The 27,441-nt window shown below is 27.9% G+C and overlaps 1 protein-coding gene across 1 annotated transcript; it reads right to left on the bottom strand.

Moving 5' to 3' along the window:
* Positions 1-101: 101 nt before the first annotated feature.
* Positions 102-26,449, bottom strand: LOC129988262 (WD repeat-containing protein 13-like). Its single transcript, XM_056096448.1, has 13 exons — positions 26,222-26,449; positions 25,516-25,571; positions 21,522-21,604; positions 17,597-17,651; positions 14,963-15,158; positions 13,201-13,341; positions 11,566-11,732; positions 10,314-10,373; positions 7,971-8,054; positions 6,670-6,728; positions 5,635-5,754; positions 1,717-1,841; positions 102-500 (listed from the first exon to the last, which is right to left on the bottom strand). Exons 1-13 carry the CDS (start codon positions 26,310-26,312, stop codon positions 316-318), a joined length of 1,422 nt encoding a protein of 473 aa, XP_055952423.1. The 5' UTR covers positions 26,313-26,449; the 3' UTR covers positions 102-315.
* Between the last annotated feature and the right edge of the window lie 992 nt (positions 26,450-27,441).

Raw genomic sequence — 27,441 nt, 5'->3', positions numbered from 1 at the left:
TGATATATATATATATATATATATATATATATATATATATATATATATATATATATATATATATATATATATATATATATATATATATAAAATTTGGTTTTATAAAGCCTTCGACAACATTAATTTTAATATACATGGCAGATCTCAGTTTTTCTCAAATGGTATTTTGAAGATATTTGTATATAAATTATTACCTTTAATCACATAATAATTGGTTTGAGACTTGGAATTTATTAAAAGAAATCTTATATTTCTTGAGAAATACATATAACAATAATACTGATTTAACATTCAAAATTATAAAAATAAATAGCTTCACCGTTGTTCCCTTTTCCAAATAATAACCATACCAGAAGCATCACTGGAAGCTAACAGACTCTCGTCATAATTGAAGCACACATCTATAACGGTTGCTGAATGCCCCTGCAGTTTGTTCACACAGGGTTTGTTTTCTCGTTCCAAATCGAAGAAATACACACAAGTGTCTTCACTTCCAGTCACTGCAGCAAAAATTTGTAAATGTTGGTAATAAATGCATTTGAAAAAATCTTAAAATGCTATTATAAAAAAATTATTTGCAATGTCTTGGCAAAGTATTTTAAATATATTTTGTCTGAAAAGGAAAATGGATACGGAAGGGACTCAATCTTTCTTCTTTAATTTTGCACATATTTTCTTTAAATGCTTTTAATCATTAGATAAAATAGTGTAAGTTTCCTTTCTAAAGTACTATTTAAGGTACTTTTTTTTTTTATCTTGGTTCCAATTTCCTTTGTATGCACAATTAACAATAAGCAAATATATTTTTTTTTCTTACTGTTTGAATAAAAAAAGGAATGATCAAAGTACAGTGCCTGAAATGTTAGAAATTGCCCTCTCCACAACAGAAAAACTTTTGGCATGCTCTAAAGTAGTTTTCCCTTCTCACTACTGTTAAGGATTGCTTAAATGTTGCAGAAATATTAATAATGAAAGGCATATAAAAAAATTTTGCTACGAATATTAGGTAGTTTGAGTAACATGCATACAGATTTTAAAATATTTGAATTTATTAGAAAATATAACAACAAAAATTGCAATTGATGCTATATGGTTTGAAGATGGAACAGTTGCTAATATGCTGTGTATGAAGACAAAAAAAGAGGACATCTAATACATATATTAAATAGTTAATTTAATATAATTTTTTTTTTATCAATACAGTTCCTTTGAAGTAATATACACTTCTCTCACATTTTCTGCTAATTCTAGAACCCGTCTTTTGATATCTTTAGAACTACTCTTTTTCAAAATAACTTGGTAAGTCCATTGTCTAGCCTGCAATTTTGATTTGAAACGAGGGAACAATGAAAAATTAACGAAGCTCAACTCATGTTAATGTACTTGCCATATCTATTTAGTACACAGAAACAATAGCGGAATCGTGAAGAATTATCATAGTACAGAATAGCAAATGATTATTAATTCTTATCTGTCGTTTCAGAGTTGCCAAACTACTGTATAGATGCGCCTGAATCGTTTTTTTAAACATAAATTCGATCAGTGCATGCAAATGTACTCTGCCAGCAAATAAATTGATCTCGGATCACTTAATACGTGCGATTCAATGTAACGACTGGCGTCTGATCTGTCTAATTGGATAATCTTTGCCGTTTCTTAACTGTGGTAGAATATGGGGGATCTAATAAAATAAATAGGTAGATATGAACTGCTCACCTATGCAGGCACCTTGCCGAAAGGACATGATGGGGCAAAAGGAACTTCGTATCATTGCCAGCTGGGAGCGATGCCTTACTGGAAACTTCCGCTTCAATTCCAAAGATCCATCCTTCCTTATGATGCTTCACGAAAGAACATACATTAACATTCTTACTATAAAAACACTAACTACTCCCAAAATTAATTTAAAATCTGTACATGTAAATAAATATAAATATCGAAACCAAATATTTTTTTCCCCATCTCCAATTTTTTTAAAGATTTGTCGAATGTCACAATAAACCTTAGACATTTTGGCATTCTTAAAACAAAAAAGAACAGAAGACGTAATAGTCTTATAACAGTAAGGAAAGTAAAAATTTTGCTGGCGGGGTCGCCGCGATGATGAAAATATATCCTATGGACTTCGAACAACCGAGAAGAGACAGAATAAGCTATGGTTGCTTTTCGCTTACCATGTTATTTACATTACTTCTCGTGCCATTATTTAAAAATTTTGAAGTATAAATTTCATTTTATAACGAACAACATAGCTTACTTATTTTATAATTTTACTAATATTCCAACATAAAAAAAAATAAAATGACGAGTAAATATATATATTCGTATACAATTTTGTTACAGGCAAAATTCTGGTAAACTCGATGGGTTCGCTTATAGTGGATGTATGGTGACACAATCAGCAGGTCTCAGTAGCAAATAACGATGTTTATTAACATGAAGGCACGAATACACAGACAATAAAGCACAGCCGGGACGTACACACGCAATAAACAGCAGTTGATAAGCGTCTCGACACGCTCAACTAATAGCTTGAGTTGATCTCAAATGGCTGTCTCCAACTTGATCTCATGGCCTTTTATAATTCCCCAGATAGGGCAGAAAAGGTTTACAAAAGATCACCTTAAAACATCAAAATTCCTAAAGATTCTACCACTTTGTCGTCAAGGTAAGGGGGTCACTGAATCGGCAATCATTAAGCAACAACAGAACTATCTGTCAAACTGTTTACCTTGCGATGGAACTTTCTGCGCAAGGAAGCAACACTACAGATTCATAATATATTCAGAATCACTTTGAAGCATTTATATTTACGTAAAATGTTGATTCTACAAAATAAACTATTATTAAAATAGACTATTTACCTCATAAGGATTCTTTAGGCAATATTTGAAAACTTTTTACTAACAGTTGAACATTTTAAAATTTGTTAAAAACGCGTAATACTATCATCATTTGGATATGCCAGCTTTCGTTTATAAATATCAAGATTTCTTTGCCACTTGTTATTTAAAATTTTAATTTTTCTTACGATAAGACATTAATTTTATACAATCACCACACTGCAAATGAAACTTCAATTTATGTAGGATATCCAAAAAAGCAAAGGTACATAGGTTTCAAAGCCAATATTACTTAGAATCCAGTTTCACTGTCTGTTATTAGTTATATACAGACTACGTGTCATCGATTTTGTCAAAAATTGGATACAAATCTAAAATTTTGGTTTAAAGACCACATGCCAAATTTCATAATTTCCAGCTCGTGGTGTTAGTAGACATTTGGGGGGCGGGGGGCACGAAGTGACCTAAAGCATGGTGGGAATCTTGGAATTGGACATTACAATACTTTCCTTTAAAGTAATATAAAGGAAAAATCCTAAGTACAGAGCTTTTCAGAAGTTTCAAATGAACTGTTGATCCACAGATTGTATTAGAAAACTTGTACTAAGAGATGTCGATTCTATACAGCTTAGAATTTCGAAATTATAGAATTCCGGATACAATGGGATCAAGGAGGCTTTATGGTTAAATGTTGTTCCTTGAAAAGGAATTTTAGTGAATTTTGAGCTTTAAAAGAAAGACGGCATGTTTATATGTAATATACTTATTTTTGAATCAGTGACAAATTTAGGTCCTAAGCAATGCATATTACATGGCCCTATGGTCAATTTATTCACACACTACAATATAATTTAAATTAAATCAACATGTTAAGATTTCTTCTAGGCTATATATTTTTTTTAATTTTTAAAAATCTTTGTCGGAATACATATGTTTTTATTTATTATGAAACGTGATTGTATGACCTCTATATCTGTAAACAAATATATTTATTTGTTGCTAGACTAATAAACATTTTTTAAATCGACCTACTTATACCCTAGATCCATGGAAATCGCTGTAGATTTTATTTTTCATAAAAAATTTTTATAACAAATATATAGGACTTAAGATTATGGTAAACAAAAATTGAAATATCTTTTTAATACGAGTATCTGGCCCAAGAACCAGCAAAGTCGGGGAATTTTCCAGTATTTCTAAAATTTGTAAAAGCAAGCTAGCAGTCTTATTCAATAACTCGCAAGACGACTTTTTTTTTTTTTTTTGTTACCTCATTAATAATGCAATTGTATTATTCAGCAAAACAGTCAATTACAATATAATATATTTATATAAAAGTATATCATAAAATATTTTGGTATTCTAAATTCAGTGTTTTAACATATTTTCTGCTTAAAAAAGAAAAAAAAAACAATAATGATAGAAATTATAATCTAAATAACAATAATAGATTAAATATATTTTAGAGGGAGCATGAAACTACACATTTAACATTAACATTATATTTTTGAAACTGTAATAAAAATGAAAAAAAAAGGGGAGGGGGAGTAGAAAATTTAAAAATACAGGATTAGATATTGACAGGCATAAAAATACTAAAATATTTTTTTTTTTTTTGCTTTTAACTGGAAGAATTTTTTTTTTTTTTTTCATAATTTGATTCCTATATGACTTCATTTTCAATATGTAAAAGAAAAACAGAACATTTAAGTACTGGGACACAAACAGTTCTTAATAAGGTTTAAAATAGAAAATGAGCTTTCTCGACTTATATTACAAATTGGCACAGATTTCTGCTAAATTTCAATTTGGGGGAAACTAAACAAAAGGTAAAGTAAATAATTTTCCCTAAAAAAATTTAATTGCCACCATTTGGATTTTACTTCATTTAGAATTTTCTCCAGATTAAAAAAAACATTGTGATGTAAACCTTTATTGTTAAGGTTATATAGGTTAAGATAACCTTTAAGTGATCGTATATTATTCAAAACGTGAGTATTCGATTAGAATGACGATGAGATCTCTAAAGAAAAACAGAATCTCCTCAATATCAGCAATACTAATTTTAACGAAAATGAAAAACTGCACTGCAAAATTTATCCCTTTTATTGGATAAATAAATAAGAAATGATAGTAATTTTTTATAATCTAGCTTATAAAGTTAATGTTTATTAATAATTTTTAGAAACTTGATGAATATCACTGCTTTTGAAATGATTTATTAGTCTGATTTTTTTTCCCTCTATAGTTTGGCTTATTTTTATTTCGACTAACATTTCATTTGGCCATTTTCATTCATTTATTTTATTTTATTTTCTTTAAATAAAAATATAGGAGATAATGTTCTGTGAAAAAGTTTGCAATGTGGAACGTTCGCTGTCAGTTTTGCATACATCGAAGACATTTTGATTTCCATGATGTAAATGGCAGACCGAACATCAACTCAACTGCACATGCAGAGTCATAGATGCCATTTCACTTTTATATCATATTAATTCAATCCATTGGAAACCCTCTCCAGCTTGACAATGCCACTTGGTATTATCTAAGCAACTTTCTCATAATTAACAGATATCATCACTTGATTTTAATTAGCCAAGATAGATTTATAATTAACTGAATAAATTAAACCATTTGATGAAGTATTTAATGTTTTATATTAAAATATATTTATTTGGGAAATACAGATTTTATATATTCAAAGACAAGAATCTTGACTAAGAATGTTCATTTAGAATGAATATTCGGAAAAGCAAAACATGATTTGAAATTAAGTGGAAGAATTTCTTACCTGAAAAGCAACACTGCATCAGAAGCACAATTCGCCAGGAGAGATGGATCTCTAGCTTCTCTGCTGGCCCAGCTGCGAGCAGACAAGCAAGTGATGGCACTGTTTTCAGACACAAGGATTCTATTAAAGGAAAGCAATAATATTATTTTAAATTATATGATGATCTCTCAGCAAATTCTTGTTTCTTTCTTTTATATATATATCAGTAAAAGGAGCCTTTTTGTCACATTAAACATGTAATTGCAAAAATATCATATTTATAACAACACACACACAAAAGGAACATACCACACATGATAGCATTTTTAGATTATAGTTATTGTAATGTCTGAAAAAAATGTATATAAAAAGAATTTTTTAAAAACTTTGTGGTTGTCATTTGAGAAATTAGAGTTAGACAAAATTTCTGTTTCAGTAAAGTTATGTATGAACTATATGTATAAAGCTAAGTATGTAAAAATAAAAATTACAGCAATGGGAAGACTTTGAAGAACAGTAACAGCTGTTACAGACACATGTAACAAAGTTATAGACAGTGTTTTTATTCTGCTTTTAGAGATAAGGAACCTAATTAAAAAGTTTAGTTTCAATAGATTAACTTTGCATTTTGAAATCGCATGAGATATATCTGCACGAACTTCTAAATTTTAAGCCATGTTGAAATAACTAGGTTGAGTTGGCACCCAACATTTTTTTTTTTTTTTCGTCTTTCTTCATACACTTCTCCCTTGAATCAATATTAAAAATTCTGATTTTTCTTCTTTTCCCTTTATTGTTTTTGGAATATTTTGAATCAAAGAAAAATGTGCCAATATTTCTGTTGTAGAAATCTCTAGTAAATTTGAAAGCAAGTTTTATTTGGTCAACTATTTTTTATGTTTTATTCACTGATTTTATTGAAAACGCATGCACTCTTTTTAAGTTCATGCAATAATAAGTATGTAAAAATACGAGAGTACACATTCAAGGTACATAAAAAGTATTAAATGGTTCGAAAATTTAGTAAAATGGTAAAATATTTCAACAAAAATTTACTTTTTTCCTTTAGTGAGCCTGCCAGAATGCAAGTCAAATAGGTAAGAAACGATGTATCCCTATAAAAGAAAAAGATCTATTATCATTTGAAATAAATAAAAGAAAAATATAAAGAAGAATCTTACTGCGAGGAAGGATTTCATATAAAGTCACTTAGTCTCAAAAATTTTAATTCATTTAAAGTTAACTTCATACTTATATTCTAGGACGACAGAAAAATCATATAGTTTATTCAATACTAATCAGTTGATTGTGCGATTAATGTTTTTGCAAGTAAAAGCAGCCATTTTATTTTACAGAGCAATTTCTTTTTAAAAATCTCTGTTTAAAATTCCAGGCCAGATGCTAAAAGAGTTGTGAATAGTCACTCACTTTTATGAAGCAACAAAAGATATGAAAAAATATTAGCTGTTATTCAAATACATTAGATGTCTGAAGAGGCCAACAGCAGCTTCAAGTTGAATAATTTCTTTTTACCTTTTAACTTGATTCTTTCAAAAAAAAATTATCTTTTGATAACGTTTAATACACTTTGTCTTTTGATTTGTCATTTTGATGAAAGTGAATAAGAAATTTTGGTCCATCATTCAAGAGCACCAGAAGCAGGTAGCTAAAATTAAAAGAGAAGGAGAATGAATACCATTTATTATTGCAACAGCATAATGCAGAAGATCATATGGGTGACTGGAAATGAAAACCGAGTACTTTACAATCTGAAATGGCTAATTAAACAACAAAGCTACACAGATAACCAAGAAAGGTAATGGCTTGGGTATGGAGCTATCAGATTCTGGTCAGCAATAACAAAATCAACTTGATAATTAGCAATTAGATGAAGTTAGCAAACTTTTATCAAATAGTATCAAATCCTTTTAACAAAAATGGTGTTATTCTACTGCATGCTAATATGCAAGATCATATGATAAAAGAAAAACTCCAGATAGAATCAAGGAATCGTTAAGATGTTACTTCACCTATTTTATTCTCCAAATATTATATCCTCTAATTATTTAGATCATCACAACATTTCTTCAAAGAAAAAAATTGGAATACAAAAGAAGACAAAAATGAAATTCTATTCAGTGGATCTTCATCGGATGGAAAAATATCATTGATAATAAAGGTTGATTATATCACTGATTCAGAATAAATACATAGATTCTTTGTTTTAATTTGAAAAAAAAACAACAAATACTACAATATTACTGTCCGATTCTTCTAATAGTTAATTTTCAAAAGTTTTCTTTTTTATTTGCTTATTATTTCACATACATATATAAAAAATAAAGTATCCAACTCACTCTGTCATCTCCAGCCCAAAGTAGCTGCCCCGAAGAATCAAATACGATGGAAAGAACACTTCCTGAAGTCTTGCTGCTCCCACCCTAAAACAATGAAAGTACCTAAGAATGAAATAAACAGGAGACTAGCAATGATATTTTTACAAATTTCCAGAGAAAATAGCTGACCTACAAGTTTTCTGCAGAAAATATTTATTTTAATTTCTCCATCACTGTAATCAAAATATATGTTTCGTAATAATAATTTTGATACCTTCAATAATAATTTTTAGAAGGTATGTGTTTCCAAAAGTAATTGCATATATTATGGAAAACATAAGTAATATTCAGAAGCATCAAAACAGGTAATTTCTTTATATGCTAATGAAATTCAATCAACATATTATAATGGGGCTGATCAAATCCTCTATTTTAATAAAATTTTCATATAATTCTTCAAAATATTCAAGTGCAAGACCACATATTTTCATTTACTTTGATGTTACCGCCTATAAAAATGAATTTTGCACATTATTCAACCATATAAAGGGGGAAAATACCGATTAAAATAGGTTCTATTGCTGAATCAAAAGCCACTGCTTTATTATGAAGTTTTTAGAGCAACTATAATTTGCAGTATTTTTTGCCAAACTGAAGGCCACTTCGCGATATTTGCTATCGAAAAAGCTCAAGATTTGCAACAAACGCCACCTAGAGAGATAGAAGGGGGGAAAAAATCAAAATAACTGCGATAAACACTACTTCTATTGTTTCGGAATTTGAATATTACACAAAACAAAGTGTTTATCTATAATACAATTTCGTGTCATGTCCTTATTTAAAGCATTCCAATCAGATACTGCAAAAAATTTACTTCAGACAAATCACCAAAGCTACATGGTTCACTGAGCACTAAATCTCAATCCAATCAAAGAATTGCCTAGAAATTTTTCAATTATCCCTAAAAAAATCAACAACAGTGCAATTTAAGAGCTAGAAACTAATCTTCCAATCCCTATTCAGCCAATTGTTATTTACCAAAATAATCCAAAATCCACCAGGCATTAACGATAAACATATTAATACTTTTATGCAATTATCTGAATGATTGCGGGACAGATTCCCGGTCTTGGTGACAAACTTGGCTAATTTGGTAACAAATCTGACAACAAAAATCAAAGATTCCAGAATTTTTTCGTGATAGATCTATTAGAACTTTCTTTTCCCTGTCACGGAAACTATAAAAAGACGGGAGACAGTTATCTGAGTTGAGCGCATGCTAATAGTTGAATGAGTTCTCTCTGAGCACTTCGAACTGATTTGCCATTTGTGTTCTACTGCTTGCTACAAGCGCCTTTTTTGTGTACACTCGGCTGAGTTTTGTTGCCTGTGTGTAGAATAAACCTTATTTGTTACTGAGGTGGTCGGACTGTTTTACCATATATTACCTGCATGCATATTATATATATATATATAGGTAATAATCAAATTAATGAATACAAGAATCTTTATTAATAAGGCACAGGATCACCTATAGCAAGTAATACAGCTAGTATTTGACTGAAATCGAATCATACAAGCGCTGAATAATGTTTAGAGGAATATTGTACCATTCTTCAAGGAGATATTGTGGAAGTTCTGGATGAGACGCTGGAGGAGAATATCGATTCGGATTGAACGCTACAATAGACCATATATTGAAATGTCGAATTATATTGAAGTGTGAGCCAAGATATATATTTCACTTCATCTTTGTGTCTAACCACAAATTCACAAATCCCGATATATGAATAGAAGCATTATTATCCTGGAAAATTCCATATCCTGCAAGAAGCAAAGTTTGCGTCAAAGAACAGACCTGGTCAGCTAAAACTTCTCTATACTTCTCCCCAATGATCCTTCTTTTCAGGGTTACGATTGAGCCTGAAGAATGCCATGACACCGCCGCCCATACCACGACAGATCCACCTTCAAGCCGGACAGTTGGAAAGGAACAATCACGATCATAATCTTATACTGGTAGATACGTATACCGTTGTTGGGAAATGTGTGAAAAATGATTCGTCTGACCAATGTTGCAATTTCTTTTATCGTTTGCTTTAATTTTGCCTCATTTCATCTTTAATGTGCCTTATAGGCATACTTCTTTTTATCAAATACTTTTTTACATGCAGAACACTATAACAAATAGCTATCATTTCTGAGTCTTGCCGAAAAGTTTTCAATCTCCTTGCCATGAATCTGAATCTTAGATAATAATGAAATTAATTCTTTCCTTCAAAAACTCTATGGAATAAAATTATGTATAATTTAATTGTTCAGTCATACTAATATTAGAATAACCAAAAATGAAGAAAAACTAACCTTTAAATATATTCCTGTCGATACATTTAGAACTTGGACCATTCCTTTGGAGTTGCCAACCTGAATTCATATTAAGGCATTGCAAACTTTATGACATTAACATACACTTCTTTTAGCTTGTAAGATTGTCAGATTATACAACAATGAGTTATTTATTCAGTCAATAGGGTTTTTCCCTAAAACATAAATTTGTAACCACATAACATATTATTTAACTTGCTTTAAAGTACATTTGTTGATTGTATAAACATATCAGTTTTATCACAATCGAGTATCTGATTGCTTCACTATCCCATCACTACTTTAAAAATATGCAATAAATCCCATCATTTCAAAATTAAATTTAAAAACATATATCTGTATCTGATTTCTTTTGCACTTTTAAACCTTTTTCTGCATACATGCAGACATAGATTATGATAGTATGACTTAAATTAATTCAACATTTGGATTTCTAGAACCTTTGAATTATTAATGTTTAGACATGACCTTGCACTATAATAAAGCTGTATTTTTGTTCTTGAACATTTTTTTTTCTTTTAAAATTTATTTATTTTATTACTAAGAATGACTTAAAAATTAGATTGTATTTTCCAAGGTTTTACTGATTAGAGATATGTTATTATGTTCATTTTGTTACAAACTTGTTAAATTGTGTGATCATATGCTTCATTATCTGTCTGCAACATATGCGAGAGATAACACAGTGATCAACAAGAACTGTAACGTATTTCTTTGATCCACCCTTAAGAACCAATTAAGGAAGTGAGTCTTGATAGACAATGGGTAGCCACGGCCATGAAGAAACATGGGTTCTTTGTGATATAAATTTTATAAATAAGCAAAAAGGGAAGAAAAAAAAAGAATACATTTTGTCATATATCTAATAGGTATAAATTTAAAATATCAAACTCGCACTTTTCTAAATTTAATTCTTCACCTTTAGCTGCAAAGTGTGCTTTTTGTTCAGGAGATGGCAATGACCAAAATGTGTTTCTTTCAGTAAAAAAATTAATAAAAATCAGCACTTTCATTAGTAAATGTGTTTTAAAGTTACAATACGAAAACTGTTCTAAATACTAAAATTGTATAGATCAAACAATTAAGTTGAATATTATGTTTCCAAAATTCAAAGTGCATAAAATTTAAAATGGAAAAAATTAGGTTTAATAAAAAAGTCAAAAAACAGTTAAATAAAACTAAAAATAATACTGATCTCAATTTTCTAATATCCATTATTATCAAAGGATACCACAACCATGTTGTTATTGAGTGGCTGGAAAGCACAGCACTGTATAGATGCATTTAAAGGATCTTCAACCACACGAATGCAACAGCCAAGAGCAGTATCCCATAACCTCACAGTAGCATCCAGGGAACAGGACAAGATCAGATCATTTGAGAGGGACCACTCGAAAGCTATCAAAGATCACATATTAAAGAAACAGCACATCCAATATTAAAAAAAATGAACTGTTTTAAGTTCTAAATGGTTTGCAACAGATATTAATAATTCTGTTGCTATCAAATTCAAAAAGGCTATGCAAAAATACAATGAATTTTTCATTCTACATTAAATTTTTTCAGATTTAAGAGTTTAAATTCAATATTTCTGCTAATAGACAAAGTATGAATTATATATAAAATTAATATTTTCAATAATTTTTCATTCATTTTTCTATTTATTACATTATAAGCAAGAAAATATTTAATTAAAGACATTAGAATAAAAATTGAAGTTAGTATTAATATTGCATTATTCAAATTCATAAATAAGAGGAAAAAAGGAAAATGGCCATGAGTATTCATATTTATTGTTTATGCTAAAGTTGTACAAAATGTTTTTTTCAAGAAACATTTTTTCCTTATATTTTATTTTTTCAATTTTATTTTTATAGCATTACTCTTTGAAATGACAAACTTAAAACCAAAGATTGCATATTCAATCATGAACACTATTTTAATTTTTGAAAGATAGTGAACTAAAAATATATGTGACATTTTTCTTGCAACATTAGAGTTTGTAAATGAGAGAGATGCTTTACCATTTTAATTCAAGTAGCATTAACCTTTCAACCTCTTGCAGAAAAAATAATTTCTTTTTATAATTATATTTCTAGTAGAAATATCAAACAAAACATCAACAAAACTTTGTCAAAGGATTACAGAGTTAATGGAAAAGCTTAATATACATTGTTCGATCATTCAAAATCATGGGAAGCAAATTGGTAAAATTAACAAAAAATATTTTCTTTCCAAAAATTTTGCAGGAGGAAAAAAAAAAACTTCTTGTTCAATCATCAATCATTTGCTGTTTTAATGATATAATGTGAAAGCAATTTTTGGTCATGCCTAAAATAGTACACACAGAATAGAATTAAGACTAAAATAGTACTGTTGTCTGTTTGGTGGATTACTTGGAAAATAAAGTATTTTGAGGTACTAGAACAGATCAAACTGTTGATATTTATCTGTAGTTTTTATCAGTTTGCATGTCTTCATTTAGCCTCATTCATACTGAATGAATTAAGCTCAGATGAAATACTATCCATCAATAGTTAATAGAAAAGACATCATTCTATAATATCATTATAAAAATAATTCTACAAAATAAATAAATAAAATGAAACATGTCATATCATCCACCTAATTTGCCTGACATCCTATGATTACAATTTATTCAAATCATTGCAAAATAATTTTGCAGACTAGATGAAAATAAACCACAGGGTGTAATACATTAATAACTAAACATAAAAGTATTTATTATTATTATTATTATACAAAAATACAAAATTGCTTTAAAGTTCCTTAAAAACAAAAACAAAAAATGTAATTCAATAAGAAAATGCATTATAAAAAACAGTAGGTGAACACATCTTCCAACCTGTAATTCCTGCTTTATGACCCTCGAGAATATACAGCACACTTGCAGGGGGAGGTGTTAATTGACATATAGAGAGTTTCCCATCCAACGAACAACATGCCAATAGACTTTTATCATTGTTAGCAAATCGCACAGCTGTCACTGAAATATAAAAGCAAAAAATAAACTAAATAAAAATTTCAAGAAAGCATACATGGTAATAATAATGCAGAAAAATTGAATAAAGAAAATATATGCTTCACTAACAATGAACTTCTTATAAATAAAAAAGCAGGACTTAGTTAAGCTCTGTAGGGGCTCTAAAGCAATACAAATTCTCTTTCTGCTACAAATTTTCAAAAATAGATAACTTTTTTTATTGATTAGAATTTAAAATTTAATGCAAGCAATTTTTAAGAAACAAATATTACAACAAAGCATTTTATTGAAGATGATCTTTTATTGCACTGATTTCAGTATCTCACAAATAAAAAAAAGTTAAATTTTAAGCAGAATATAAAAAATACACCATTTTTTAATATATTCCATACACCATATTTTAATATATGCAGATTAAGATTTTTAAAATAATCTTGAAGCCCTAAAAAGTTGTGGCCTATTTGATGACCTGATTCTTCCTATTATCAAGAGAGTAGAATGAAAAATTGCAATTGATTTTAATACTAAAAAATGTGATATCTAAATGAAAAAGGCTAAGAAAAAAATATTTTTATTATAACTTTCATAATATGAAAATGGTTGATTGATTTCTCTATAGGAATCATTTATGAACTAGTTATTTTTTAATAATCTATCGCCTAACAATATTTACTATCTTTTTATTTAATAAATAAATGTTGAGAAAATACCTATTTCTTTATGCCATTTTAATTTCAGCGTTTTAAAATTATCAAAATACTAGAAGTTGACACATTGTCGATATTTCTCTCTAAGTCATACATATCCCATGTAAAATTAATTAATATGTAGAGAGAATCATAATCAATGACCTTTGTCAAGGCATCTCTGAGCAAAAGGTAGTAGATATATTTATTTAAAAATATATTCAATTTTTCCAGCATCAGAGATTTTAAAGGTCCAAAGCATGCATCAAATCCGCACTGAGATTTGTGCCAAAGCTTCAGAAGATTCTCTCTCAATATATGTCTTCATAAATGTGTGGGTTTTCAAATCATAAATGGACACACATATATGCATGCAATCTTTTATAAAAACCCCACACAAATATCACCATCTTAAAAATAAGATATTATGGGGACACTTTCCTTTCTTTGCGAGTTCACCATCATGGTTACAATTAAAGAGGTAAGCCTTCATATCCAATAGTCATTACTATTTCAAAGCCTCAATCACAGCTGACAGTAGTATCATAGACATCCCATAAAATGTTTGGCAAAAACTGTATTATAGATTTTATGCATACCATGTAATAAAAGGAGAGCATACTGAATATCTGATATGCTTTATTATCTGGTAATATTATTACTGGCATCACCAAAGACATGATACTGAAATATGTTAAGAACAGACTTACTTGGCAAACATAACATAATTGATATATGTTTTATTATAAAACAAGGATGTTATGAAGGTTTGATACAAAACTTGAATATATTACATCACAAAACATGTACATTCCAAATAAATAAAGCAACTACCTGTTACAAAAAAAGAGCATTTAATTTTATTCAACCTGTATTTAAAAGTCCTGTTGTTTAATAATACAGTCAACTATAATAGTAATTAATGACTTATTTCGTACCAGCGTCTTTATGCTGATCAAATATATGATGAACGCCAGTAAATGCATAATTTTCTGCAATGGAGGTGTCTCCTGCCATAGCTCGGCTGGCTTCAGCCAATCTAGTTGGCACCACTTCATCTGTTGCCATACTGGTACGCCTTGGAACTTTCTTACTTTCAGCTAAAGCAATGCGATTTTCAAAAGAATCGCTGGTCTGTAAATTTAATAATAAAAGCAGAAATCAAAAACTGAAATTTTAATTTTTTATAAAAAAACTAAGAAACTGCATTGGAATTTAAAATAATTTCAATTGCAAAAACAATATATTCTTCTTCCTAAGAAAGGAAATAATTTGTATATAATACATAAAAGAGAAGAAAAAAATTAGAATCAATCTGTTGTCTCTGTGAGAAATCAAAAAATGCATTTATATTAAGAGTTTTAGAAAGTGGGCCTTAAAGAAGCAAATTTTATATAAAACCCCCACTCCTTAAATGGTTACACATTGATTTTCTTTCCCATGCCTTACAAATAATTTTAATTTTCTATTTTAATAATTTTTTAGAAGACAAATGCAATTTTTCGAACAATATGAAGTTCCTTTGTTTTCTATTTCACTTTGGGAAAATAAGGAATGAATTCTATTATCCTAAAAATTTATGAAGTTATACACATATTATGCATTATGATAAAGAAATACAACATCATAATTATAAATACCATACGCAAGAAAAACAGTTTTATTTTACCACGACTTATTTGAGATTTTAAACAAACACTAAATAAATAATAATTAAAAAACTTATATGAATATTAAAGCTATAATTTTATTTATGAGAATTTTACATCATTAGAAAATAAATCTTTATTTAAATTAAATTTCAACATAGAATATTTTTCAAAACATAACAAGGGAAACAAGAGCAAATTATACTTTTAAATGTTAAATTAAGTATTCAACAAAAATTTGTAGAATACAAACTGCAAAAACTAGTATAAGAGAAATCAACAACTCAGAAATTTGGCTTTGAATTTAAGCAGAATATTTAACAATTTAATTTTCCCTCAACACCATACCTATACTACTTCTAGTACTAGCTGATTTCCCAATAAAAATGCATGTGAATGTATATTTCCCAATAAAATGCAAAAAAGTGCATTTTATACTGTTTTTACAATTTTACCAGTATTTTAAAATAAAATTTATTGTCATCAAAAAATGAGAGTATTTTCCCTGGTTTTACAATGGTGGCTAGTATAATTACTTTGATTTGTTTTTCTTCCACCCCCCCCCCTCTACTTTTTCATTTGTGTCATATTTAAACCATATGCATGGCTATCTGACATATGGAGCATATGTATGACTATGTATGTATTCATAAATTGAATTAGATTCCAAAAACATTTTTCAGAATCTATTCCTTTGTAATTATTACATAAAAAAACGATAGTTGTCAGAGATGGACTCTGCTACAAGGCAGATTCGTTGAATAAGAAATATCCTTGAAAGAATGTAGAACGTTGCACACAAGTTTAAAAAAGGTGAAGATTATACTATTTGATGAATTAGATTTATTCACATAAAAAAAATTAGGATATAAAAACTTATTCATTTAATTAATTATATTCCTGTTCCTTTTTATAAAATTTGCTATCTAATCTTCTAATGTTCAGTTTTCTAACAAAAAACTTTTTGCTATACATAAGACTTCTACAAGTGCATTAATTTTAATTCAGTTTCACCAAAGTATTTTTCAAGAGGAAATTTTACTTTACTTCCCCTCCCTCAGCTCTTGCAAAAATATCAGATATTTTGAATCAGCAGATTTAACAGATAATCTCAATTCTTTAGTAATGTTTAAGCCTTTACTTTTATTTTTGAAAGCCTTCAACTATTCAATGATTTTCCTTTTGAAGATCCATAGTGAATTAAATATACATAAATTTTCCAGGCGTACTGCAAAATAGTTCTAAAACTTGCACAAAAATTGGTTGCAATTAAAAACTAAATTATACATAATTAGCTCTGAAATAAAACGATTTTTTTCCATTTATCTAGAAAAGCAAAAAGAAATGAAAAAAAAAAAAGTTAAGTCAAAGGAAGATATATATCTTGCCCACAGTTTCATCAATGCTTTTGTAAATTAAAGGAAAGAAAATACATTCATATAACCTGAACTTAAGAAATTTATTTTTAAATTTCAGGGAGGAAAATAAGTACCCCTAAAAAAATAAGCCCTTATTTTAAGGCCTTTACAAAAGGACCATTAAAAATAAGCAGTTTTTAACACTTTAATGATATTGTGTACCCTGAATTTCTAAATGTTCTAAATGCAATCTTTCTTTTAAACCTATTTTTTATTTTTTTAAATCTTTGCAAATAATGCAATTAAATTATTTTTAACAAAAATGCATTTTACAATCACATACAAAAATTGAGCTAAATATTGAAATACATAATAGTAAACATTTAAAAGATGAAAATAATATTTTTTGAAGATTAACAGCATATGTAACTTATAGCATTTATAATAGAAATATAGAAATTTCGGATTTGTTAAATGAAATAATTTCAAAGCCCCTTAAATTATAGGTAAATGGTTTACTATTAGATATTTGTCTTAACATATAAGAAATCATGGCAATACTCACTTCTAGAGTGACTCTACTATTGCTTCGAGCTCCCATGCTTCGACTTCGGAGACTACTAAAATGTAACAAAAACTGGTTTTGTAATCATTAAATGAATATTAAATTCTTTATAATTTCTTCATAATAAATCAGCAGAGTTTTAATAAAAATAAATGTTGTTTTACATGAACTATCTCTAAACAAATATAAAGACTATTTTATGAAAATAACTAAAACAAAGGCTATGTCAAACCAAAACCATAATAAATTTAAATCTTGTTACCATCATAAGACGATACCATTTGGTATGCCCATGACAGAAAGAATGTGCGCAGTGGCAAATTTTGGCAACTTGAGGCCACAGATGCTAAATAATTCTGAAGCCTCTCCTAGGTAAATTGCAGTCATGATAAGAAAATAATGCAAACTAAATTTATTTACACTTTTAAATTTATTTTTACGTTTACTGTCTAATATTTGTTATTTAAACTGAAGACAATTCGTATACATAAAAAAATTGCTGGCCTTTTAGTCTTTTTTCATATATCATAAGGATAATCGGACAGAGATTTTTTTTACTATCTTTGCATATTTTCTAAATGAGATGGATATTGGCCAAGCATTCAAATTTTCATTTCAACAGGAATAAAAATTAGAAAATTATTCTTAACAAAATCATAATTTTTTAACTATAATCAGTCTTATTATAAACCAAGAACTAATAAGGGAAAATATTCCTATTTATATTTCTCCTGAAATTCGAACTGGAATAAGCAGTATCAACGTCTTTAGTCCTAAGGATTGAATGATATTTTCTATTGAATTTCATATCTTCAAGTTAATTTTATTTGTCAATCTTTTAGCAATTTTTTTTTAAAATAACTATAATTATCTTACTTAAATTAACACTTAATTTATTCAATTTATTATTAAAAGATAACAATTTAAAATTATTTAATAAACTCAATTACTTAAAAACTCTTGATTTACTAAAATACTTTTCAATAAGTTTTGAAATGAAAAAATGGTAGAACAAACCGAAATCACTCAAATATTTTATTTGAAACAAAATTGTAAAAACATACCAAAACCTTTTTTGATGCAATATAAATATTTTTTTAATTATAGAATAGTACATTTTAAAAATTAAAAACAATATTTTTTTAAAAATTATAATGCAAATTATGTATTTATATTACCATTACACTTTTATATTTTTACACTTTCATATTGTAACTTTTTTCAATCTGTTTCATGCATATTCTATTAAAATATCTTGGAAATCAATTTTTATTTCAGAGCTAGGGAGTTCTGGCTTGTTGGTTGGTAGGGAATAGAAATTTATTGGCTCAAGAGCCATATTAGGGTATACTATGCCAAGTACAAGTTTAATTTAATGAGCTTACTGGAATCTTATAGCTGACTAAGTGCACAGAACAGCAAGTATGTAAATGATAATTCAGTGTATCAGATGAAAACCATACCACAACCGATATGACCATCTGATTTCGAGCCATCTGTGAATATTTGCATAAGGGAAGAATACCGATAACAATGATATTTAAAAGGCTATTGGAAAATAATTGGAGCAGTTGCATCTTGAAAAGGGAAACTTTGGAATATCACAGGGAGGAGGAGAAGGAAAAGAAATCAAGCGATTTAATGGAAACATAATTAATGACCAAGTCTAGTAGGAGTACTTTGATTCTCTGGCTGAATGGTAATATGTGATATGGATGGGCGTTATAAAGTCATCGTAGACTAACTGGCAGTGTCATTTGAGAAATGGGATGCTTTGGAAGCTTTGTTCCGAAATGATAAATTGCAGATAATTTCTTTCGTCTTAAATAAAGGGGTAGTTAATCACAAAATATTGACTATAAGCTTCCCAAGATGCTCTGGAGAGTACCTTCAAATTAGGTTTTCTGACACAATTAATCTAGAATTTCCTCTAGATACGACGGCGAATGTTATGAACAAGGGCTTTGACACATTTATAAACAACAAGATTTCCTGTTGTGAGGTACCTTCTAAAATATTCCAAAGCTTTTTTTTTTTTTTTTTTTTCGTTCTTATAACTGTCATGACAAGCTTCATTCCACCACAGTCTACGAAATTTTCTTAGACTTGGGGAACTCTTTGATACGGTGTCATTAACGGTATTTATTGCGATATCAACAAAATGTATTGCTTCCAAAATGTTTGAAGCTTTGACTATAGTCATTGTTATATCTGCCAGTTATTTGAAAACAGTCCAATCGGTTGGAATAAGAAACGTGAAGGACACTGGTCGCACAACAAATATCAGCTTGGAAAACTATTATAGGATTATGATCACTATTGTAGAAATCATCGCCGACTGTACGATTCAGCAGTGGAAGTAGCTCAGGAAAACAGACAGCCAGGTCAAGCCTATGGAAGCAACGTGTGGGTCCAAGGGAGAAAGTTTTCTCTTCTCTATAGGACAAGAAGGGATAGTGGTTAGAAATGAATTGTTCAATCTTAAGATCAGTGGTTTGAATAGGCGTGACTTCTTCATTCATTATACTCTTCCGATGATTGGAGAGCGATGATGTCGGGATTTCTAGGCAAATCACCATAAATGCTTGGTTTTTAAAAGATGTGTTTTCAAACATAAGAACAAGGCGTTTAGTGCGAAGGAACTGCCCATCTCGTCGTATGGAAGCTGTCCATCCATTTGAAATCCCACAACAAAAATTTGACAAAAATGTCAATGACAAAAATGAAAAAAATGTAGACAAAAGAATGTCTGTAACTTTATTTACTATCGCATCTTTACAGAGTTGGTTGGAAATGATTCGAGAGAATACGTTTGTTCCAAATAACAAACTGATTAACTAAATTAATTAACAAAGTTAACTAAGTCATATCTGACATTTTTCAATTACGAAATCGAGGTTTTTTACTGAATCGATTTGTCATCCTGAAATTAACCTCTCAATAAAATTTTATGGAATTCTGGAATTTTTTCAAAAATGTTTTCACTCAAATAAAATTATCATATTTCATAAAATCCCGAAATAAATGCACAAATAACACAAAAAATTTTTTAAGAATTTTTAAATATGAATGAGGAGGAAAAGGTGAGAATTGAGAGGTTATAACATAATAAAATTTTTGGCATAAGAGCAAAGCTCAATGCTAAAATCCAAAAAATTATGCTCTTATTCCAATAGTTCTCGAAATATTCACAAAAACTGTAAAATTTCCACAATTGTTTTGCAACGCCTACTTTTTGAATGACCGTATATTAAATTTATTTATAGAAAAAGTTTCTCAATGTTCCACGGCAATTGCCAACATTGCCTATTTGATAATCCGACCCTGCGTTCCACGAAAAATGCATTTGGATCGTCTTGGAATACTAGAATTGACGCTCTTTCTCAGTTAAAACGGTATATTTTTCTTATATTTATAAAGTTCCCGTCTTGTGTGCGTGTGTATATGTGCGTGCCTGCGCTACACCCTCCAATGCCTATGCGGAAAATCACCACTGAATGTGTAACAATTTTTGTTAGTCGGCAGTCTTAGGATACCTAGATATTCCCAGAGGGAGAAATTGTTCAGCTACATTATATAGGACTAAGTGCCAGGATACATTTAGGCTTTGCTAGTAGGAAATATGCATTCTATTTTTACACATAAACAAGTATATGCTCAAAGCAGATAAAAACTTTTTGAAAATTTCAAATCCTCATCTGCTTCCTGTGAAACAGAGTCATCCTTTCCTTTATCAATTTCTGGTAGATATTTAAATGCCCATGTAACTAAATCTTTACTGCAAAATGCAAGTTCAAGTATATTCTTTAAACGACCAAATTTCAAAGATAAATCGTCCCCCTTTTTTATTAAAAATATGGAAAAATAGGTAAATTGGAATGTGCTTAGATGCTTTTGATCACTTTACATATATAAATAAACTTACGATTGATCAAGGGAAACTCCATAACGTTGAGCAAGTAACTGGTTTCTCAGTCGTAAATATTGCTTCCTGGCAGCTGGACTGAACTGGAACAGTTATAATTATAATAAATTTATAAAATTATTCTCCATATAATGGGAATGAAATCAACAGAGAATCCCTCCTTTTAAGCATTCAAATGAATAACAATATATTAGGATGTTAAGAAATTAAAATATTGGCAGAAATGAATGAGTATGCACACTCAGAAGAATTCAAATCAAATGTCAAGTAATGACTTCCATAAAAGAAAAAGTTATTTTTACTGTCTGCATACTATAGCATTTTTTTAGAATTTCATATATTAATCTGAAATAACAAAATAAGAAAAATAGGAGCATATTATTTTTATGCCTACTGTTAGGACAAGTATTTGATCTGCAATATAATTTTTGAAATGAGATATTTGTAGAAAGTTGAAATTGCCTAGAGCAAGTACCATTTTTTTAGAAACAATTTTTATCAAACAAGCTCTTAAAATGAATTTTAAAAACTTAAACTTGAATTATTTTTCTTTGAAATAAAAAACTCTTCCAGTAAGCACTTCAATTTAAAAATAGGCAAAACAAAATAAGAATTTAAAATACACCCACAGAATATTTATACAAATAAAACACTATTTAAATACAGTAAAACCATTCCTGTTTACTACTTATTTATGCAATGTTGTAAAACTTGAATGCTGCTGTCATGGTTTTTAGTGGCATTATTATAATTAATTCTCTCAATTTTTATGATACTTATTATTTAAATTTCAATTAATTAAAATAATATAATTTTATTAAGTACAATAAAAAAATTCTTTTGAATACAAGAGATTTACAATGTTTAAGAAAGAAAGGAAAAATTATTATTAACATTAATTAAGGGGAACTTTTAATTTGAATTATTTAAAATCCAAGAAAAATCTTTTATTCAAAATTTTTCTACCAATACATTTTTGTGTATGATAAATTTTTGAAGAAATACAAGAAATTAAGCAAACGTAACTTCTTCACATTTTATCCAAATTTTTGCAAAATGCTGAAATTTCAAATTATTGGTTGGTTCTTTGTAATATGGTAATAAAATTTAGAATCAAAAGTAAATGCCCATAAAAATTTTCTTGAAAAAATGAAATTTCAACTAGGCAAATGAATTATTTAATGAATCACTTTCAAACATTTTTATGGCTATAAATTGTTTTGCTTTGTCATGATATTCATGGTTTTGCTAGTTAGCACCATAGTAGCTGTTTGAATATTTTTGATAGTTTTTTAAAGTATCTATCTCAGCTGCACAATAAAAAAGAAAAAAAGTTCTGAACTTATTCAGACCTTATAAGAATATTGTAATTATTGATACTCCCATTGAAACTTTATTATACTTGTTTCTTTAATACATCAAGATAAAATGCATATATAAATGTACCATCAAAAAAGTGATTAAATAATCAAAATAAATAACATGATTCAAACAAATTTTATCTAGATCCTCAGTTTCTAAATCCAGTGAAAAATTATCAAATTTTGTTTCAAATACTTTAAAAACAGCATTTCAACTGCAATTTTTTAAATTAATTATCTCATTCTAACATCTGTATTTTAAGAATGATGTGATAGAAAATTTAGAGCATTGGTTTTCACTAATATTCAAACTAGCATGAGTGTTGAAAGTTAAAATTTATTAATATTATTCCTTTCTTTAAAAAACATAGTGAGTGATTTTGAAATGTTATAAAGAGATGTTCAGTTATAAAACAAAGTGGCAAATTAAAATTTATTTTTAAAAAAAACTGCATAGGATCAACTAATTTTCATAAAAGTAAAATTATTAATTAATTTTTTATTCAAAAACTTTTCTGACTATTTTCAAAATGATAAAATTTTCACTTGTACTGTTTTTTTATTACACTGTAGTCATTGGAATATAATTTTCAAATTTTTAACTAAAATTACAGTTACCAGAAAATGATATATTTTACAACATAAGCACATTTCATACCAAGATATATTTATTTATTAAATTAGCATTGTTAATTAATAAAATTGAAATTATTTTTTATTCATGCAAACCCCCATCTCCACCCCTGAAAAAAGAAAGTTTTTTTTTTTAATTTTTAACTGATGCATAAAGATGAACATTTTAATGAAGAGAATAGCTATTTAACACAATTTTTAAGTGCCAGATGTGAAATTGCAGTAGGCTTATAAATAAGAGATGAACAAATAACTCATAAATGCAGGTATTTTATTAAATTCTCCAGTTTTTGAAAAAATTACCTTTAAAATATTTCACATTGCTAAATTTTGCTGCAAGTGGATTATAAGAAAGACTTCCTAACTAAAATCTTCAAAAGTATTTTTACTTAAAAATGAGAAATATTTAATAATTTGTACAGCATTTAAATTAACTATATTCATGGATATTTTACATTCTCTCTAACCCAATATCAAACATATAATTAATATATGAATAATATCTTTGCTAAAAAATTAAATCTAAGAAAGATAATGAATATATTTTGTAAATTGGAAAATTCTGACTTGGAGAAGGAAAACTTGGCATGTTAATTAGAGAATAATATATTGATGTGGTAACAAAGATGGGCTGAAATCTAGTTTTGAATTTGTTGCCAATATGGTAACTCACACAAGCAAGTAGAGTAATTTGTCTAGAAACCCTACTGTTGAATTTTTTAATTAATATTTTCTCTTGCTGAGTTACTGATATACATGTAAAAAAATATGTTGGCATGTGTGCTAGTAAAGTTACCAAGTTCCTGCTGCTTACAAAGCTATAAGATGTTTTTTAAAAAAAACTCTGCTGATGCCTTCTGCAGATGCCAAAGGCACTGTGTGCATGATTAATCATACTTCATTTGTATAATTCTAGAAAACAAAATTCTTTAGTTCAATACTAGTGAAGCTAATATGTGCTTTCTTCTGATGCTAGCAAAGCTACAGGATGCTTCTTATGTAAAAAAATTTTTCTTGGTGTCATCTTCAAATGCTGAATTTATCACATGCTCTAATATTATCGATCACAACACAGATTGACAACACACAACAACCATAGATAGAGTAAGAGTATTCATAAAGATGCAAAAAGCAATCTTCATGATAAAGCAATCCTAATCAATAAAGTTCATAATTGTAATTAAAGGAACTCAGTTGATCATTAACTTTAATGGCTTAACAACATTGTTTATCTTGTCAGTTATCTACCTTAATTTTTGAGGATTTGACAATCTTGATGATGTGAAAGGGCATACTAAATTAGATTTCAGTCCAAAGATATTATTTAAAATCAGACACACATACAAGAATTACAACTCAGGTAATTAATACTTGTGTGAATATATGTTACAAATTTAAATAAAAACATTATATAAATGCTTTTCAAATATAATAAACCTAAAAGACACTTCTTATGTATCTTTATAAATAAGAAACACATCAAAATTTTTAAATATACATAAAATTTTCTAAACTGTTAATTCAGAAACTAAGATGCCGAGTTTTTTAAAAAAGAATCATCAGGAAAAAGTGGAATTTAAATAATAAGAAATAATGAAGTAACACTGAAAACATTTTTTATAAAGAAGAAAAATATACATTTTTAGTTTTTAAAATTTATCCAATAAGAAAATATCAATCTTTTTCTTTTCCCCATATATACTTTTATTAAAAATATAAAAAATTTTGCAGAATTTTAAATATGAAATCAAAAACTCAAATAAGAAAATGTTACAATAAAATTATATAAAAAAAACTGAGTGTAATTTAGAAATATATATATATACATTGAAGAATTGCTTATTAAAAATTAAGACGCCATTTTAAAAAAAATTTAAAACCTATTAATTTTATGTAAGCTAATTTTAAACTATTTAAGTTAATTTTTTTCTCAAAATTTTTATATATTTTCATAAATTGAGTAAGATTTACCAAAAGCCATAAGAAATAAAAGTATTTACCCCTTGCTTGGCATTTTCCCTTAAAAGTTGGCTTCGTCTTCTAATATAGAGGGTACCTAAATTAACATTTTCAAAAAAAAAAAATTCTTTATTTTCTTGAATTAATTGTAATATATTCAATTATGTTTTACAAATACAAGAGAGATTTGAAGAGCATTTTTTCACTTCAATATGTCATATATGTATTATAGTCAGTTAATGTGTGTTCTATTTTATTGAACTTTAATAATAAATTGTAAGATCATTACGAGGAATGTAAATGAAACAAGTTTTTCAATTACTTGCTTATTTTTTTTAATTTAAAAATATAATGATTTTATCTAACAATAAGAAATATTAATTGCTGAAATAATTCAGCAACACTTTACAATTATACAATAATAGTTTCACAAAGATGCTAAAAAAAATTCTTAAAATTTTTATTAAAAATTCTAATTTTTTTCAAAGTAATTTCAGAAAATCGTAGATTAATACGAGATAAAATATTATACCCTGGTCTTTACAGGATCTACCAAACACCCTAAATCAAACAGAAACATTTGATCTTGGAAGAAATTTTAAAAAATATAATAAAAACGCAGCCTTCTAGCTTGCAATACGATTTCAGTGGAAAATTTCACTGGTATATAAAAACTCACGTGAGTAAACTGATAATTGTTTATGTAGCTAGACAAACAGCAATAAACGAAAAAAATAAAATACTCACGAAACTGAGGGTTATTGGGAGCCCTATAAGTATTAAAACGAGCATCTAATGCTAATACTTGCTGCCATATAGATGTCATATTTATTTGCATTCATGAATTATTTCAAAAGACACCATTCTGTTTTGGAACAGAAGCATTTAATTTAAAGGTTCTTAACAAATATAAGCTGTCATGTTTCTAAAACACAAACACATACGTATTAGAGATGGTCCGTTCGTGAACGAATTGATAAAACGAACGGATCATCTGAGTGAACGAGTTTAACTCATAGAGCTGAGGATCCAACTTAATTCGGTCTCGGAGGCATTCGATCTTTTGTGGGATCGAAATCGCAACCCGTTAAAGAGCTATGCGACGATTAACAGTATAGAGAATTTTCGATTTTGAAGTTCTTAAATTTACTTGTACGTTAATTTCGTTATATTTAAAGCGGGGTGTTTTACATTGGCTTTGTTATATTTACAGGTGATAATCGAATTTACTAATTTAATTTTTTAATTATGTGCTTTTTGTTAATTTTAATATCAGCTTTTACAGTATAATAATTTGTGACGCTCTAATTAAGTGAGGGAAAAAGAATGATAATGCGAAGAATCGATCACTTATTTGACAATCATTATATCTAAGATGTTTTTAAGCCAGGAATCAGTTGTTATACAATAATGTATTTTTACATTTTTTTAGTTTTCAATTCTGTTTTATTCCTACAACCCCCTTTTAGTATGCATATTTTTTATTAAGCATGAAGAATGGTAAATATTTATTTGAATATTATTTTTAATGAACAAATGTTGCTGTAATTAATTTTTGAATACTTACATATGAATCGCATGCCATCGATTTATAGCCAATAAAAATGCCTTAGATGTTATGTTTATTGCTACCATTGACCTGATTTTATTTTAATCAGATTACTATGATTATACTTGCTGTCAATGATGTGAGCTTAATACACAAATACTATGTTCTGGCCTTTATTTATCATATTTGATGAGAAATCAATTTATATTTATTATATGATTTATTTTGTGTGCATAAATGATTTGTATAGTTGATACTACTTTTGCTGTTTTTAAAAAGATGCATAATTATTTTATGTTCACAGTAAAAATATGTTTTTATTTATTTTTGTTACATTTAGTTCAAATATTTAAATTATCTTATTAATCGTTGTTTTAATTAAAATTATTTAAGTCTAAAGAAAAAAATTGCTAAATCA

The sequence above is a fragment of the Argiope bruennichi genome, chromosome 10 (assembly GCF_947563725.1).
Source record: "Argiope bruennichi chromosome 10, qqArgBrue1.1, whole genome shotgun sequence".
In the NCBI taxonomy this organism is placed as follows: domain Eukaryota; kingdom Metazoa; phylum Arthropoda; class Arachnida; order Araneae; family Araneidae; genus Argiope; species Argiope bruennichi.
The sequence above is the reverse complement of the archived record's forward strand: the minus strand, read 5'-3'. Positions and strand labels throughout refer to the sequence as shown.

Excerpts from the sequence above, each read along its gene's own strand:
- LOC129988262 (XM_056096448.1), bottom strand. The coding sequence starts at position 26,312 with ATGCAAATAAATATGACATCTATATGGCAGCAAGTATTAGCATTAGAT. Across the intron at positions 21,605-25,515 it reads GGGAAAATGCCAAGCAAGGG|TTCAGTCCAGCTGCCAGGAA; the intron begins GTAAATACTTTT and ends TAACTGTTCCAG. Across the intron at positions 15,159-17,596 it reads ATAGTAGAGTCACTCTAGAA|ACCAGCGATTCTTTTGAAAA; the intron begins GTGAGTATTGCC and ends TTAAATTTACAG.